The sequence below is a fragment of the Merops nubicus genome, unplaced genomic scaffold (assembly GCF_000691845.1).
Source record: "Merops nubicus isolate BGI_N331 unplaced genomic scaffold, ASM69184v1 scaffold6821, whole genome shotgun sequence".
NCBI lineage: Eukaryota > Metazoa > Chordata > Aves > Coraciiformes > Meropidae > Merops > Merops nubicus.
The window spans coordinates 64,212-83,721 of record NW_008587516.1 but is presented as its reverse complement, the minus strand read 5'-3'; the positions used below and the strand labels follow the sequence as shown (position 1 = coordinate 83,721).

The following is a 19,510-nucleotide window of genomic DNA, read 5'->3' as shown; positions in this document are numbered from 1 at the left end:
ACTAAATATATTAACATTATTTTCCTACTAGTCAGTATGTTGTTTTTTTCTTACTGATAAGTATCTGAGACCTCAACAATGCTTCCTCTGGCTTTCCATTTCTTCCCTCCATGCCCATGAGGTTGACTAAAAAGCTCAGTCATGCCTGTGCTCTGCAGTACACCTGACCCTTAAGGCTTCTGCAGATGGTGCCACCATCTTCTTTTTTTGCATGTTTCTTCACAAAGGTACATTTGAAATAGTGGCTGGTGAATCACTGTGTAAAGCCCAAATGACATTTTATAAAACATTGAGGTGAGAGAAAGATTAGAGAGAACTGTGGAAGGAAACAGAATGAATTTAGGAAAACTGTTAAAATAAATTTGTACATTCTTTCAGCCTCTTTTATGTAAAGATATTCATGCTTCCTCTTTTTTAAAGGCTGTAAATCCAACATATATCTCTATCAGAGGCATATATTCTTGTGAAGATGTAGCATAAATTAACAATAAATAGGCTTTAATTCCACAAAAAGCTACAAAACATTCCACCCCTCCCTCTTTATTTCTCTTTGCAAATGACCCATCCCCTCCTGACCTATGTTCGCTTCTGGATCCTCTAATCCTGCTCAAAGGTCATGCTCTAATCTCTAAAAAATTTAAAATTGGGTTTGCTCCACAGCACAGTAAACTATAGTGTTACCCTGGACACATGAAGCACTTCTGAATGCAGAAGGCAAGCTTCTACTTCTTTTTTAGTTCCCAGACAGTCACAGACCCATGAAAATGTCTGTCCAGTCCAAACATAACCACCAAATTTATCAAAATTGTTCATTTATTGCAATTTTATTGCATTGTGACTACATTGTTGCTGTGCACTGGTGAGAAAATAGTCTCAAATTTATGAAAGTTTCATACCCTAAAGTGAGCAACTGCTCTGCAGAAGGAAAGGGAGAAGCTACTTGTTCTCTTCTCATTGTTGATAGCAGTAGCAAGAAATAATAAAGGATGCTTCAAAGCATTCTTTTAAAGGGTAAAAGGGAATAAGAAACTAAGGTGTGTAAATCCACATGCATTTTTTCAACTACATTTTCTCGGTTGGCTACTAGACTAGCTAAGAATTCTTTTGGTGGTATAGGGAACTCTTGAGTGCTCAACTCATCTGGAAATCCTAACAACTACGCCGGCAAACAATATGACTTACACTCATGGTGCTGGTTTGTTGCAAGCTTTTATGCTTCTGTTTGTAGTAGCATTAGAATCTTCTGTTTGTAGTAGCAGTAGAATCTATCAGTTGCACTTCTTTGAAATGTAGTATTGGAACTGCAATACTCAAGGTGCATAAACCAGACATTCTGAAAAGTTTTTGACTTCAGGAATATGGATAAATAGAAGACTTTTATGAAGGAATGTATCACATCATTCCAAAACAAGGGATTGTTAGCAAACCTATAATTCACCCTCTGTATAATACTATATAATGAATAGTAACTGTATCTGTCATTTTCCTCTAGAACACTGATTTGACTAGCTCTCCATTTGCAACTCCTCCCTACCACTCTAAAACCACCTGGGTTTGCTGCATGTTTCTTTGCACACAGGAGCACTGATCCTGACAGCAATGTGTTTCTGATTCTGACATGAGGAGAACTAGCCCAGCAGTTTGGATACATGCTTTGCTATCTACGTGTCACTGTTCTACACCACGCCGGCTGAGAAACCAAAGAACAATAACAACCACCAATGGGAATGCGTCATGACAAAATGGTACATCTATGGTTTGTATACACACATAAGTCAGCTGCACAACCACCTCTGGCCTCCACTCAGAACACATGGATTGAATCAGCTTCTGATCATTCACAGAAAGATTGGCTTCTAACAGGAAGACCCAGGGATATAGAGGCTCCCTACCAGAAACAGAGACAATCCGGGCAGACTCGTACTCAGCCTACAAGAATATTTACGTGAACAAACAAAATTGTGGCTTTGAAATTCATGAAGCCTTCTCTTGTATTCATAGTTTTCTTTTCATTATGCATAAGAAATTTTTGATAAGATTTCCTCTGATATTCCTAAACACACTGAACACTTTTGGCTCAAGAAATCCTTCTTTTCATGAAGTTCCCGAGCTGCAAACTGTTGGATGTAAAGGCAGAAATATCACTCTATGTTTGTCCATTTTCTCTACTCCTCTCCTGGCATTCATGTTCAACCTCTGCTGACAGCAAGGTACTGGAGTAGGTGGACCACCGTGCATCTGCTCAGGCATTCTTATACATTCAGTATTTTTGTAATTTCTGTATCTGTGAAACTTTTTCTCATTCTCTCACTCTCAGAGAAGTTGGTTCTCTCTGTTGTGCTTTTTTAATTCATGATTGAAATGAAGAATGAAATTAAAATAATTAACAGAAGCAATGGATGACAATTTTCACACAATCTAGATAATAGATAATTGCATGCCCTGTCAATTATAGATTTCCTTCTCTACTTATTATGTTTTGATAATTTAAAGTAGAAAAACTATTTGTGTCCAGTGCTGCCATGTTTTGAAATATCATAATAGAATTAAATCTGGTGTTTAACTAATGGCTCCTGTTATCTCTAGGATTTGAATGCTTTGCTGCTGTGTTTATCTTTTTGGCATAGTGTCTGTATTTAGATTAAGTCCCTGCAATGTTACAGCATGTTATTTCCTATATAAATATCATTCTTTTTAATCATGCTAGACCTATCTGTAATTTTCCTGTTTTATTTTGTGCTCAGATCACATCTCCAATCACAACATGATCCATGTACAGCATTAATATTCTGGTTATTTTCCTACATCACTACTAAAGGAAAGAAATTAGGAAGAAACTAAAACAATCTGTGGTATCCAGCTGGCAACTCTATTTAAAGTTTAAAGTTTACTTACTACCTTAAACATTCTGTTGCTGTTAACACCAGTGCTACTTGTATTCCTTTTTTTGTACCATTCACTGATTTTGAATCTAAGTGTCAGAAACAAACGTGCATAGAATTTTCACTTCTCATAAACTTACGTTCCTTGTAAATATATACAATTTGGTTTTCCTCCCTCCTGAGCAATAACTATTCCTGTGCTGTAAAAAATAAGAATATTCTTCACTTCAAGAAGCAGCAATATAAGTGTCTAAAGAGAAAATTTCTTACAGAGTAGTGAAATAAGCACAGAAAAACATCTGCCTCGTACAGAAGTGAAACATATCCTTATACAAATTATTCTTCATGGTAAGGCCATATTTTAAAATACTTTATTGATAAGAAACTGGAGCATCTCGTTGTGATATATATTTATTTTAATGGATGATTTAGTAGGCAATGGACAGTGCTGATACGTAGTTATTGAAATCTTAAGTCAGTCAGTTATCCACAAATTAACAAATTATTTCCCATTATGATGCATCAGTCACTATATATAAGGAATACAGAACTCTACTAATTTAAATCAGCACAAGCTCCTTGTTAACTCCAGATAAAATAACTTTGAAAATCATTTATAGCATTTTAAATGACTGAAAGTATCAAAAGAAGATTTATCATTCCAGAACAAGAAGATCTTTAAAATATTTTGAGATCTAACAGAAGACAAAGAATAGTAGTGAGTTAAAGGTCAAAAGGGTATCTTGTTTATTACACATTTTGTCTCCAACATGATTTATAGACCCAACCTGCAACATGATAGCAAAGAAATAAGGTTTTTTGTGGAGGTGCCTGAGGTCTACAGATCTCATTACTGTCATTTCTTCTCCATCTCTTAAATTTAATAACGTTTACTTTTAAAAGATAAACCAAATGCTGATACACACATCTAAAATAGACTATATAGCTTTCTCTTCATAGTATAAACTTCTCATGTACACATTATCAAGCCTTAATCTGCATGTAGCAATAATTTGCAAAATATTTATGAAAAAGATTTTTAAATTAATTCATCTAAATACTGAAATTTGTGTTTCAAAATTTTTTTAATGCAACAAACGCAACTGATTTTTTGATAAACAATAACTTTGGAAAATGGTTTTAAAGATCATTTTCAACTTGCTCTGCTTTATGTAAGCTGTCAATGTCAAAGTATCTTCAAAATACAATACTTTAAAATTATCTTCTAGTTCGAAGCGTTACATTTGAGCTTAACTTGTCTGTGAAAAAGAAAACAAAACAATAAATAACAACCAACACCACCAATTTCTTTAATACCTGGCAAGAGGAATGAAAGTTTTCTGCTTAGGGACATGTCAGCATGTCTAATATAGTATGTATCTATTTTGTCCTCTAAAACATAGCTTGCTGAAGGAAACCATTTACAGTAGAAAAGAAACATCAGTAAAGAAATGAAACATTCGTTTAATAGGTAAATGATGCCTTAAAGAGATTTGAAAACAAAGCTTTTGTGTACATTCTAAAATGAAATCCTAAAAAACAAGGCCAAAGATCAGAATGGATGCTATAAAAACATTCAGAGATATGTCTTTATGCAAATTTAAGTATGAGGTAGGGATGATGTTAGGAAACAATAGACAAATGGCTCCAGTTGTCTGACATGGAGCAGGTGTGTGCAAAAGGCACAAAAGGTAAAACAGTATTTGCCAACATCTAATAAGTTTCTATGAGGATTAAAATTACTACTTGATATTGGCCCAGCTCACTAAGGGATTTCTGCACATGGGTAATACACATGCTCAACCCTCCAGGTCTTTCACTATAACTATCAAAACTGTGATGCTTTAAAGCAAATTTGCCAGAGGCACCCTTTATACAACAATGAGAACATGAAGACAACACACAGTACCATTTTATGATACTCTAGAGAGCAGCTGTGTATCAGGTCCCTGGGAGACCAACTGGCTAAACCATTCAGAATGTCCCCAGACTATTTGCATTTCCACACCACAAATTTTGTCTTTTAAGGAATGACATGATTATTCCTTTCATTCACGTATGTTGAAATACAGAGAATAACCCAAGGATTTGGTCATTCCCTCTACCTCAGGTGTAAAGAATCAACTTTTAGTAGGCTAATTTCCATTTTCCTGGACAAATTAACAAACAGAGAATCCCAGTGGGGCATTTTATTTTTCAACCAAAATATCAACGTAACCCAACTTCAGAAAAATGTAAGAAAAATACTTCATTTTTCCAAGGAAATTAAATTAACACATAATATGTAAACAGCATTTAAGTACTGAACATTAAAAATATAAGTACTCACAGTAACATGTTCCCCTAAGCGGATTTCCAAGATACCTATTTTCAGAGTCACAGCTGCAGAGGGGAAAAGAAAAGACAAAAACCAAACATTCCCATTAAACACAGCATAGTTTAATAAAAACGCAGCTAGAATCTTTATTCCAAACAGCACGAGTTTCACTACTAGTGGCAGAAATATGTGAAAATATAAACATATTTTATATAGTTTTTAATTAGGGTGTGCTACTTTCCAGAGGTATCTGTCTCTCCCTTCTTCTTCTAAAAGAAAGCCAGAGTGACTGGGCTCTTGAGTAAGGCACTTCAGGCATGTTCTTAAAGTTGGTGCCTACTGTAGGACTAACCACAGGTGGTACATCTGCCCCGAGGAACAAAAGAGAGCCAGGCAGGGGTCCGAGCACTGGATCTCTAATTATCCATGCTGCTTCAGTGAGAGCTTACTCCCTGGGCTGGTTTAGATCTCCCCACTGGTCCTCTTCAAGAGAACAACTGAACATTGATCAAGATCATTCACTGCAGAAAACTTTCCTAGATGTGTCTTCCTCTAACATACACAGTTCTGAAATATTATCAGGCCAGGCTCTGCACACTCAGACACCTTCCACACCTCTTCATGTCACCCCTTTAGGGATGGAAGATACATTCTCCAACTACACAAATACTGCCCTGATGGGCTGCAATGTATCCTTCATATTAGTTCAAACTCTTTAAATGGGGGGAAAAAAAAAAAAACTAACAAAAAAAAAAGCCACACACACAAAAAAAAAAAAAAAAAAATCCCAAACTCAAAAATACCCCTAAGCATAAAATAGTGATTACGTTTTCACAGCACTACAGAGGAGCTGGAGGTGAACAAAAGCTATGCTGCCTGCTACAGAGGTGAGTCCTGAGCTGTGTTACTGCAACTAGAGCATGGTAACTGGCTCTGGGGTCAGAAATTGTAGCCATATATGTAGCACTATAAGCACAGAAGTGTCTCTGCTACTTAGCTTCTCTGAGCTGGAGAAGCAATTGCTTCTTTTGACCACCTAGGGCACTGGGTGCAATTTAGACTGAATACAATGTACCAGTGCTGCTTACAAGATATGTACATGAGAAAAGCTGGAGAAATAGCTTTCTTATTGATAAGATACAGAGTTATTTTCAGAAACATGAAATATCCTACAGTATTTCACAGTGATAAAGTTGATTTATATAAAATTACTCTAAATATGCCAAGTACCTTAAGAGAAAATTATTATCCTGCTTTTGGTTTTCTTGGCTATTCCACAGAAGTCTCCAGCAAGATTATAATTTTCTATTAAATACACAGAATGATTCATAAAACAAAGAGAAAGCTTATTACTGCCTATTAAATTCTATCAATATTTTCCTAGAGGAAATTCAGATCATTTAATAGTTTGGACTACCTTTTCACTACTTTTTTTGTAAGACATTTAAATTGCAAGATATTTTGGATGTCATAACAAGTTGCACACTGCAGAATAATATTTGTATTTCTGTTGGTCTCTTCAGTAGTTTCCAACGAGTGATTCTTACTTAACATGTTCATTTTTATTAAAAAGTAGGCAAAGAATCTCCTTGACCCTTTGTTACAATATAAAGAAAATAATCAACAGTAGCACTAAAATGGAAAATAAAAAAAAAGATGTTCTGAAATCTGCCATAAGACAATTTGTGGTCTTGTCCACAGACACTCTAGTCCTATGGTCCTGTCAACAGAATTTAGAAGAGAGATTGATCCTGAAGTATCTCTCTTGCATGCACTTACTTATAAAGGAAAGGAGAAAATAATCTCAAGCAATAGCATCGGCCTGTCAAACATGCGTTTTTCTAAACATGACAAAACAGTAACTAAATTCTTCAAAGAACAGCTCACCACTTAAACAGATTTGGCTTGTAAAAAGAGATAGTCTGAAAGTATCTTTGGGTTGGCAATTTTGAAAGAGAAAGCTAGGGAAAAGGATCATTTGTGAAAGAAGAGTTTAAAAGAATTTCCTTTTCTTGTATGTAAGATTGTCACATAAACAAGGCAGTATAACATGCAACATGATAGAGATTTTTCTAAGATAATTTTCTTTTTCTTCTGAATTGCTTCAAAGGAAAAGTAGAACATTAAATACAGGCAGCATTCAGAATATGCTGGGGTTTTATACCTGAACACAAAGATGTATTTTATATAAATGTCTATCCAGTCTCTTCTCTAAGACAAGACAAAAAACTTTCTCAGAAGGCAAGAAACTTTCCCTGCTGCTCACTGACAACAGCACTGATTTAGGTGCAACATGGAGAAGCAACGTCTGATCACCAGTAACAGTGTGCTGCACATCTTTCCATCAGGGGAGACTAAACAAACACCACTGTGAATTCTTACTGGCCACAGCACTCACCTGTGGTGATCTGACCCAGGGTCTAAAAGCAGCTCAGTTTGCTCCTGACACAAAACAGGGCAACTTTTTTCTTTCTTAAATTTTTAAAGTCTTTATGAAAAAAGAAAGATGTTTCCATGCAGCTTCCCTTCCCCATTCTGCTACTCTTATAATCAGAAAAACCATCTCCTGTGCATCAATAGTTACCAGAACCCTGGGATTTCCAGCATCACACATACCTTTCTGGTATTTACATTTATATTTATATTAAAGAAAAAACCATGTGAATACATAAAATAAAAATATCTATAAAATCCATCGAATACAATTACAGATTTCTCTACTTAAAAGAACACACCAAAGGATGGTTAATATAAAAATGACCAGGTATTAAATATTTTGCAATATATAAGTGTTCATAAGTATTCATTCAAATCAAAATAATTACTAATTCCCTGACAATTATAGAAGTGACCTTCAAGACTCTTGAAGAGAAAATGGCAATGCAATTTTGCAGCCAGCCATTTCAGTTGTTTCAGCATAATGCATGTTGAAATGATGAAATATGCATAATAAAAAACCCACTCAACACCAGCAAAGTATTCTGATACATTATCATATATAAGATACTTTTTGTATTGGGAGCCTCATGGAAGACACTGCAGGCAAGGATTTAGTGATCTTGGACAAGGAATGTCTGATCTACTGGTCCTTGTTTGCCAGGTTCAAGAAGCCCATCTGTGAGCATGGGGAGCTGCTGGAAGGGAAGGTGCTTGAAGGCCCTGTGCTGTGAATTGGTGGGTGCTATCAAAGAGAACCTTCCAGTTTGCCAGGAGGAGATACATGGGTTTGTTTTTACACAGGGTAAAAGGCACCACAGTACAGGAGGGCAGAGGCACCTCCCCATGGACAGGATCTGTGCAGAACACCATGGGAACATCCATGTTGGATCCATCCAGTCCTGTGTGTACAACAGGGTTCCCAGCAACTGAAATGGCACAGACTTACTTGCTTTCTGTACTCCTCTTTTTATTCCACCTTATTAAAACAGCTAGTTTATTATGCCATTTGTTGCCAGGACTTACTGAGATACAGAAAGAACCTTGCACCATCTCCATTACTTCCTCCCCTGTCTGCCAGTGCAGAACACTTTCCTAATGTATATTTAAGAATAGCATGAAGTGGAGTCCTTGCTAGTTAGGGAAGTCTGCTTTAATTCAAATGAAAGATGCTATTTAAACACTTAGTTTTCAGTGGTGTGAAAATATGAAACTAATAGGATTAGGAATACATCTAAAATTATTCATGTATGTATGCTAGGTTCTGAATGCATTTGGGTTTGCATTTTAATCCTATTTCATTAAGCATACGTATTGCTCTGCATTAGTCTCTAATTATGGTTCCAATTACAAAATTTCCTAGTCACTGAATTGTTTCCTTATAAGCTTTACTCTTTGTAGTAATTTTTGTACCTTTTCCAAAAGCCAGAACACATTTGACCATATGTGAAACATAATATACGCCTTGTATCTTTGAAATGGAAGCTACACTCACTATTTTATGTGCCATAGGGCTATAGGGCTATGATCATTTGCTTTAGGTGGTAATAACGAATGAGCAGTTCCCCTCTGGCATGACTCCAAAGACACAGCTCACATTTACAAGGACAAATGGAGGAAGGCTCCCACCAGGTTACATACAAGTTCTGTTGTTTGTTCCAATACAGAAGTATTCAATTCATCAACCTCACTGACCTTCTGATGGCCTGCTATTAGCAGTTATTTCCCAATCCCTCCCTCAATTATCCTTTCAAAACTGAACCATTTTGTTTCAATTTCCCTTTTTATCACTAGACTTCTTGGGAGTTCAAAATAAAAGTTAGAGAAAAATGCATTTAAAAATAACTTTTCTCATGTTTCATGAACAAGTGAATGCTAATTTCTAGCTTTCTCTTTAGATACCATAAATGCCTCCAAGAGTACATGTTTACTTTAACATTCACAGATTTGAGTGTGGTTTTGTTTTGTTTTGTTTTTTTTATTAATGAAAGGCTTTTTTGTAAAACTTACAAATGACCCTCTGTTAAAGCCTAGCAATGTGTATGAACCTGCGCACTATATCTGCATCTTCCAACCTTAAGAAAGCTAAGGAACTGGCATCAGAGGAATACATATATATATACACACACACACACACATATATATATTTATATAAAATCTTATTGTGCTTACCAGTATCTCCCTTAAGGAAGGGTACCTAAAGAAAAACTAAAGAAAAACCTAAAGAAAACTATTAGAGTATAACACCAACTGAGACCTACAGTTTGCTAGACTAGGGAGATTTGATCATGTGGGAACCTTCTTACAGTGGTTCATCTAACCTTTGATCAAAAAGGAAGGATTTTCTGCAGATTTGCTGCTGCCACTAATTGGTCAACCTTTCCTTTCAATTAAATGCAAATCAAAAAAAAAAAAAGAGGAACAGGGAAGAGCAATCAAATTATTGCTGGTCTTTATCACAGTTTGGTTTTAATGCCATACTTTCAGGGAAGACAAAACTGCATGTCAGACCACTCTAAAAGACAGTATGGTTTTGCTTCAGCTGACTCCCTGCTGAGGCAATTGCATCTTGTTCTGGCCTAGGTGCAGGCCTGTCGGCTATACTGAGTGGGTATTTATGGCCCTTACCTCATATTTCGTCCTTGCCAATTAACAGATCACTTTCACAGAGTCTGGGGAAGAGCTGTCACCTTTCTGATATACAGCTGGTCATAAACAGGACTGAGATTTCCCCTAGGTTCTCAGCATTGCATCTACAAGAGCTTCCTGATAAATAAAGGCTAATAGACTTAGCAGACCACTCCTAGGCTGTGACTGGTGGCTTGCCCCAGCTTCCAGATGAGTAAGAATGTTTTCTAGGACTACTATTGAATTTCTGCTCATCTCTGTTCCCACCTTTACTTCTCATTTTGTCCCTTGTCTAGCCAGTGATCTTGCTGCACTAAGTGCTCCATCACTGATTTCTGCTCCTGATCTCCTTGCCCTGGTTTCTGACCTTGTAGAGTTAGGCTCCTGTTTTCATTCTGTTTTCCTGGTACCACAGCAGTATGATGCTATGGGGTTTCTGAACAGTGGAATACTATTTAACATAACATAATCTGTTTACTTGGGGCATCTCATAAACAAAGTTCAAACAGTGTTTGTAAACCTAAACTTAAGACTCCTCTAGTCACCTGGTTAGGCCTATGACATTATAAGTGGGCTATGAAGTGTTACATAAACTACTATAAATATATATTACAACATACTCAGTATTAAAAATATGTCCATGCTGCTGTAACTGCAGCTTCTGCAGATATTTATGAGATAGCTGATAAGCCATCAGTAATGGTTACCACATCAGAATGTAGTAACACTGAGCTCAACACAAATTCACACACAGGTATTTGCCCTGTGACTCATATAAGACTTTCTATTCTAAAAGTATCTTTCCAGCAATGAGAAAATTAGCTGACGTAATGAGCTGTAATTCATAACAATTTGGAACTGATGCCATAGTAACTGCAGATTTTTAGCTCAAAAGTGATAACTAGTGGATGAAAGCACAAACCTCAGTGCTATTCTTGGGACATAATTAGTCCAGAGCAGTGAGTGACTGATACCTGGAATCCCAATTCACACTTGTAGCTGGATGCAAGAGAACAAAAATCCCCAGGTCTTGACTTAAGCCTGCTTGGTTTCAACACCTTTTATACAGAACTGCCAAAGAAAAGCCACAACTACTAACCATCAACAGTTAAACAGACATGGTCAACAGTGATGAAAGTGAGCATCATTCTTCCACAGAATTGCTAAGATTCAGATACAATAATTGAGCTCAGATGATATATTTAATGAAAAATAGGTACTGTCAGTGAAGTTAGAGTGCTTTGTGACTCTCAGGGAATAGATATGCTGAATTGCTATTCTTGTATTTTTATCTTGCTACTATAATTTTTATTTTTCTGCAGTGAAATACAGAAACTAATAATCTATAAATGCGAATATATCCTTCTCATTGTAAAGGGTTTGCTTGTTGGCTGCATTGACATTGCACTATGTTGCCCAATGTTCTCCATCATTATTGAAGTATGTGAAGAGTTCTGTCAATTTTTTTTGAGCTACATTAAAGCATCTTTGGTTCTAATATAAAAATTGGACACTTTCACTTCTCTCAGTGCCAAGAACCTTCCAGTCATGAGCAACCTTTCTGCTTTAGATATAAAGAATTATCAGTCTACCTCTTAAGATAATGATAACATAAAATGGTAAAAGTTACAAAGATTTATGTTTCCAGTTAGGACTATTTAATAATGTGGGGAAATGATTTATTTGTTTCTTCTTGTAAGTGCATACAATGATGTCTTGAGACAATGTTTTTTTCTGCAGATTAATTTGTCTTCTTTTCATGTAAGGCATGGAAAAGGCCTAGGCCAGCAATTTTTTTTTTATTATTATTTTTTTTTTTTAATATAAGCCAAAAGGAAAACAAAAATGTTCTAGCTTCATAAGGAAATTTTCCGTTTTCAGATTTCCCTCATAGTATTCAAACCCTTCTTCTCCACAAGATTAAAAATAATTAATTTTGTTGTTAAGTTCTTTTAGGCAGGAAAACAACTTTACTCCACACCCACATGGCAAAATCTATCAAATCCATGCCTTATTGCCTACTATTGCTCCACCATAATCATGTTTGGCCTCTTTTAATGTCCTTTTTAATATCTAGGATATCAATCCCATCTAAACTGCACCATCTTTTATTTGTCTTTATTAAAAAAAAGATATCAATCCAAGAGATACAGAAATATCTGTTAAGAACAGAACACAAAAAAAGAGTTTGAGTGGTTGGAGAAAGTATAAAGGTAAATACACGTTTGCTTTCTCCAGTCCCTTTCGTATGAAGGGCTCTAATCTCCATTAGTCTGTTATAGCACATAATCCCATTAATTTCCTGGAATGGAGATGACACTGATATTTCATTATGAAGCACCAAATAAGTGGGGAAAAAAAAAAAAAAAACACACACACAAAAACTATGTTGTAACAACAATACTATATCTACCAACATTTTCAGTCTTGTCTGACTCTCCTCAGAAAGTTATCTGCCCTTTAAGAAGAAAACTTAAAAGGAATGGCTGTAAAAGAGAAAGAAAAGTTGACTAAAATGACACTATAGCCTTACAGCAGGGTACTGTGAAGCATTTCATAACAGGAGTCCTAGTCTGTCAGCCTTAATCCATCCCAACTACATTTGTGTTGGTTTTGGAAGGCATGCTGCTGAGTACTACCATGAGGAGGAATGTTTGCTCCTGTGTGAGTACAGCGCAGATCAGAGCCCTTGACTCTGTAAATAATCCCAATGAGTTCTGAAAGGGCAATTCACAGAGCAAAGTATTTTTCAAATGCACAAAATCTAACCCTAAACAATGATGGAATGAGAAGAAAAGGGGGGGGAAAGCTACTACAAAGAGCTCTGGTGATATAACTTGCAATGGATGAGAAAATTCTTGCACCCCAGCTGGGAGTGACTGTGAAACCTAAACACTAAAGCCTACACTCCTCAGAAGCTATCTTATCATCCCAGTCCATGTACCCCTAACTTACTCCCTCTACAAAGAGGGTATAAAACAGCAGCTTTATTTGGACTTTTGATTAGTAATTGATCTCCTATATTTTCTAAGCATCAGTAGATGCTTGAATTAGTAATTGTTAGAACTACCTGAGATGTATGTATTACACTAGGCATGATCAGTTACTTTTGGGGAAAGGAGGTGCTTGCTTTGCTTCATGGGATATGTCAAGGGTGACAAAACTATCCAAACGTTTTTATAACTACATGTTTCAAAATATTCCATACTTAGTATCTTTCCATAGGTATTCCAAGGAGACTGAGTTGTATCTTTTTTATTTGTATAAGTTTTCAGTGCAAAAGTTGGTATGTATTTTAAAAAAAAAAAAAAAAAAAAAAAAAGAAAATTCTTCCTACTGAAAAAATGAAATGGAATAATATAAAGAATAGGTAAACTGTCAGAATGCAGTCCTAAAATACCCACCTGATCACTACTTCATATAACATACACTACTAGCTTCATATTACCTAATACTTCATGATACATATAACACTACCAGCATATTACATACAATAATATGCTACTCCCAAAGAGCCATGCTAAACAAAACACCCACTTTTACAGTTGAAAACCCTGAGAGCTGATAACTTCACTATTTTTTCACTAACTGCTCCAGTAAAAATTATAGTGTCTTGTTAGCAATGAGCCCCACAGACTCAGGATTAAAGACTTGGACTTTTTATGTGACCAGCCACTCGCCTCTGTGTGACAGAAAATTGAAAATAAAAGAAACAAAAAGAAAAAACCGCTGTAACAGAACACTTTGCTGCATCCCTAGGACTGAGAAAAGTGAGAGATTAAAGGCAAAATAAATCAGGATTACGGAGTACTGAAATATACTAAACAAGGACCTTTTCTGACGTCAGAGAGAAGTGAAGAGAGCCCAGGAGGCATACAAAAATCCTGTTCAGTAATCCAAACATACGGTAGAGGTGGGATATTACTGATGCAGAGATTGTGTGGGAACAGTTATGGCATAATCCCTTCACAAGTCTCTATTTCACCAGCCTTGGGCATTTCTATTTTCTATCCATCATTTTCTGACTGTCTGTTGGTTTGCTTCTTAACTCAAGCCTGCATAGGATAATAGGCTACAATTACATTAACCGCCTTTCATCTCAGTTTGAATTAAATTTGTTCTGCATGCCAGCATGAAAATCTGTCCCAAGTCATTTTGCTTAAGTCAAAGAATAATAAACTCCCTCAATCCAATAAGTTAGCAAATGGTTTTAATATTGTGAAATATCTAGATTTATTTTTAGCTGAGAGATAATCTCAAAATTAGTACTTAAGAGGAAAAATTCTGTTACAACATTTGCCAGTAAAATATATATATATACACTGCATTATGATAGTGATTTTAAAAGGATTTAAAATACAATCCTATACTCAACTGTTGCCATGTTCCTAAGGTCTTTTCCCTCACTTGTTTTCAGATCAGGTTTCTAATTTATGCAAAAGTAATAGTGTAATTCATAACATTACCCACAAATTAGAAATGCAAAATATTTTAATGTCACTTGGAACACAATTTTGGTGAATGTAATGGTCCATCATGTCAGAAAAATAAAGTACTTGTCATACTTTCTATAAATACGAGAGAAATCAACCAAGAGCACAGTGGAGAAGTGTAATCTGAGGTAAATGGTCTTTTAGGAAGATCAGTGTGGGAAAAGTCCAAAGAATTCATTTTATGATTATTTTATGTTTGCAGAGCATCCTAACGCATTCTAGAAAACGTTTCATTCTTGGATCAAATCTAAAAGTTTAATTTTAAAATTCTCCAGTGACCATCACAAGACAGACTTAAAAAATTGGCATCTTCTATACTACAACTTTAAAGCTATCTTGTTTCTATCATTCTTTTTTTTTTTTGGTTGTTCTTTTTTTATATTTTAAAAGAAAATATAGCTGAAAGAACCCTGTGACTGCAAAGTTCAAACTCAGAAATGGCTTTGGAGAAGTGTCTTAAGGCACTGCATCACTTTTGAATTTGCAAGATATTTTATAAGCAATCATGGAATTATTTGTTTACTAAAAAAATGAGCATACATGCAAAAGTCCAAATGTCAAATTCATATAAACTACTCATAAGAAATACACAAGAACAATAGTGAAATATTCTGTTTTAAAACCAAAAAGTGCAGGTCTTCCTGATTTTTGTTTTTTTCCAGGAAAGAAACTGTTTCCATGTCATTGGGTGGCGGATAAATCAAGATTTATATAAGATTTTTATATTTTTTATTTATCAAGATGATATATCGACTATAGGGGAGCAAGACGTATCAGACTAATATTTGGGTTGTGCTATTCAATGTCTCTTTTCTGTTTCTGGGCCTGCATTTAAATGGAATAATTCAATTTGAACTCCTATCATGTTTAAAACAAAACCACATTTCTTCATTCTTTCTTCCTCTAGTGAAAGAAATACTGTTTGCTGAATATTCACTGTAATTTATTTTATGGTCAGTACTTAAATGACATCTGTGTTGCAGAAAATGCCATATGACACAAACATAATAAAGAGAAGAGGATGCAGAAATTGAGTGTCAAAAGTTAAAGCTGAGGACAGGTATAGGAGTCTGCATGGATTCAAATATTTCAATTAAAAGATTCAACATCCTGTGGCGTAACAACTAGATCTCAAAACAACCTGCAAAGTTACCATAACTTTAACTACATAGAAATACTTAAGTATTTCTTAGTAGACAAGGAAAAACAGGGAACTACAATTCTACAAAACTGGGCACAGAGAAAGCTCAAATCAGAGCTTCCAAAAGATAAATGCCAAATCATTTATTAAATCATGTAGTTGTCTGTTTTTCAAAAAAGCAACTATTTTCCAGAAAAGCAAGAACAAAAGCAACGGACTAATGGTATAGGAAAGGTTTTGTGAAAGTCAGTGACAAAGAGACAAGAGCATTAAGAGAAAAAACGTAATGAAGTGTTATCCTTTTTCCACCCTAAAAGCAGGGTTGGAAAATGTTTAAATACAACAGAAAAGGGTGAAAAAATCCTTAAGTACAATTCAACAATAAATACAATTTTTTTTTTTTTAAAAAAAATAAAAATAATAATGAATATCTTCCCCAAATAATGGATTTACAGAATGCCCGCTTCTGAATCCTAAAGGTATTTATTTTTATGTGGATGGCACTGAACAGCAGTAAAGTTGTTCATTTGTTTAGATGTGCTGTTACCTCTTCTTTTATTCATAAATGCAGAGGAGGCAATCTCCTTGTTCAACAAGGACTGATTTATATGTTTTTTCATTTCTTACGATCATTATTTGTCAACTTCAATGTAGCCTTACCCCAAAAACCCTTACCTTTACCAAGGCCAAAAAAACAATAAATAACAGTAAAAAAGAAGGAAAATTAATGAGGAGAAGCAAAGTATCCAAGAGTCAATGGGAAGAACTTTGTGAACTAGTTTTGTGAAACTCTTGCTGCTATTAACTATAATAACAGTTTACAATTAGTCTTCCAAGAGCAGCAAAATGTAAAAGCAAACCACGTGTTCCCCAGTTCACACCAAATCAGGGAAAATATCCCCTCTTAAACTCAAGTAACAATCATGTTATTGTGTATGTAAATATTTATCTGAATCAGGGCCCAAATCTGTGATTAAATCAAGACTACATGTAAGAAAGGATAAAATGACCTAAACAAGAGCAGGATTAGAAAGTCATTTTGAAGCATCTCTTAAAAAATAATTGCTGCCCTCATCTCCTTCTGGATCTTGTAAGAACTCATTTCCAGGACAATTTTTTTTTTTTTAAGTTAAACCTTCTTTATGAAATCTGATTTATTAAATTGCTTTTAGAATATCTGCCTGTTCCTTTACCCTTTAATTCTTATCACTTCTCTGTGAGCAGCACAACTTTTCTTCCAGGACAGTGTGTCACTTTAGACACAGTTCTTACATCCATTTGGCAATCCTGCTGCTCTTCCTTTGGCTTCCTGCTGTAATTTAGTATTTCTAAATTTATCGTTGCTCTGAATAACATAAGTGTTGTGGCAGGTCAAACTTTCAGATCTGATGATAAGTTTGCTTTGATTCTAAATCAGACTCCTGTTGCTATTTAAAAGAGCTTTTTGAGCTAAGTATTTACTTTGGCTTCTAGTCCTTTGTTCTTTTTTTTTTTTTTTAAATTGCTGAAAAATTCCTTTTCTCTCAATATAAAAAAAATAGATGGAGATGGAGAACTAAAGCTGCAAATCAGTCCTTCTGAAGTGATAATCTAATAAACACTCAGGATTCACTGTTGAAGTTTAGGATATCATCAGGGCTCTTGGATTGATTTATGCCTTTGTAATCAAGCTCCCCAGCCCCATTATCTAGTAAGCTAGATAAAGAATAACACTTTTCAATACATTCACTAAAAAAAATAAAGAGCATACAAAGGTTATGAAGCTTAATTTATATTTTATTCTTTCTAAAGGTGATTTTTCAGTACAAAAGAAGGAAAGAATAAGGGAGCATTTCTAATATTAAGACATTACTATCTTTCAGCTGGTGACCACAGATAGGATTGGTCCTATCCTGTTTGTTGTTGCCTTATCAGTTATCATTCCATGAAAATACTTTGCATATGATGAAGAAGTTGCTTTTGATGTCAAACTTTTTTATTTTATGTTATAAAAGGTAAAATATTACAAATACTTTCCAGTAATACTCTTAATTTTAACTTACTACCTTTTCAAATTTTATTTTGTCCTCTGCATGATAATCCAGGCTAAGAATGAAATGGCAAACCAAAATGCACATTTATGTAAGCATACATGCTTACAGATGAGCCTGCAGAATTAATTATTTCAACTATAATTTTTATACAGTAGTGAAAAAAAAATATTCCTTTTAAATAAATAAATCTGTAGCAAGGAAGCATATAAGTAATCACACCAAATTTCACTGATCAACTATAGAATAGGACTATAACCCCATTTTGAAACAACATGGGTTTTATAGTCCCCTGTTTTAATTTGTTAAACCACAATTCAAATATCTACTGGTTTCTAAGCAGCTCTTTAACATGTTGCACATGGTACCATTATCTTCATCAAAGGATAAAAAGAATATATAACTTTTAGGTAGCCCCCATTAATACAGAAGCGAGTGTTACAGCAAGCTTTTCTAGCACTGCCTCTGCTGGGGACATCAGCAGATACAGAGTTCAGAAGGAAAGATGAAATATATAAGAAAATAGACACATAGAACTGCAGAAGAATTGCAAGTTTGTTGTAACTGGAAGTCTCCCCCAAACTGAGGACTCTTTAAGCATGATATAGTGCTGTGTAACTGGCGTGCCTATTCTATGTAATGATCAGCAGCTTCACGAAAAAAGAAATGAGAAGCATTTCTCACTCCCATCTCTTAATACCGAAATATATTTCTTAGTTCTATCTATGTATAATTTCAATCCTTTACGTGCAAGCTTCTTTTAATGCTATCAGCAACTACTGAAGCAATTTAAATCTAATAACTGGCAACAAAGTGACACAAAGTGTTTTGATTTTAAACCAGAAATATAACTATTGCATCTAAATTTTCATCTATATGTAAAGGTATTTTTTTTTTGTGATGGGCGGGGGTGGGGGGAAAATCAACAAAACAAAACACCAGAAAATGAAAACAGCAGTAGGAAGATGCATATTACTTCTATTAGAGACCATAAGAGGAGAGGAAAAGCAATCTTTCCATCACCAGGAGATTCCTAACAAATAGTGTCACTATTACTCATCTGTCCCAGCATTTCCTTATTGCTGTATAAAAACTGTTTTTTCTTGCCTTTCTTAGTGAGTAAAATGAATAAATATTACAAGCCAGAGCTGATAGATATATCTATCAACAGGGTTTTCATCACAACATAGCTTCATTTCTCTTACTTATTTGTAAGATTTCAAAAACAGATTGAAAAATAAAAATAGGACATGATATTTGGTGTAAGTTGAGTACTGAGAAATCCATGTCAAGCAACATAAAGAGGCACTATTTTAAATTCACAGGTAGCTATGTGCTGATAGCTTACAGAAAGCTATGAGCTTTCACAGGGGTATTTTCGTTTCCCACCACCACCTGTACACTTGTACTGGCTTAATGACAAATCGACTAAATCTGATGTTTATTTCAACTCTAACAACTCTTGTAACAATTACTAATTACCATACTAATGACCTATCAGATGGTAAATTATAACTCCAGATCTACACTGCACAATGTATAGTATTTCATCTGAGGGTTAAGATCTGCAAATATTGAAGAAA

General features: G+C 35.0%; 1 protein-coding gene across 1 annotated transcript in view; it reads right to left on the bottom strand.

The window, feature by feature from the left end:
- Nucleotides 1-19,510, bottom strand: part of LOC103781232 (attractin-like protein 1) — a gene marked incomplete at both ends in the record, with an annotated part of 144,874 nt that overhangs the window by 69,477 nt on the left and 55,887 nt on the right. The window contains one exon of the mRNA XM_008948937.1: nt 5,212-5,264. Within this exon, the coding sequence (XP_008947185.1) occupies nt 5,212-5,264 (53 nt within the window). The remainder of the gene's footprint in view (nt 1-5,211; nt 5,265-19,510) is intronic.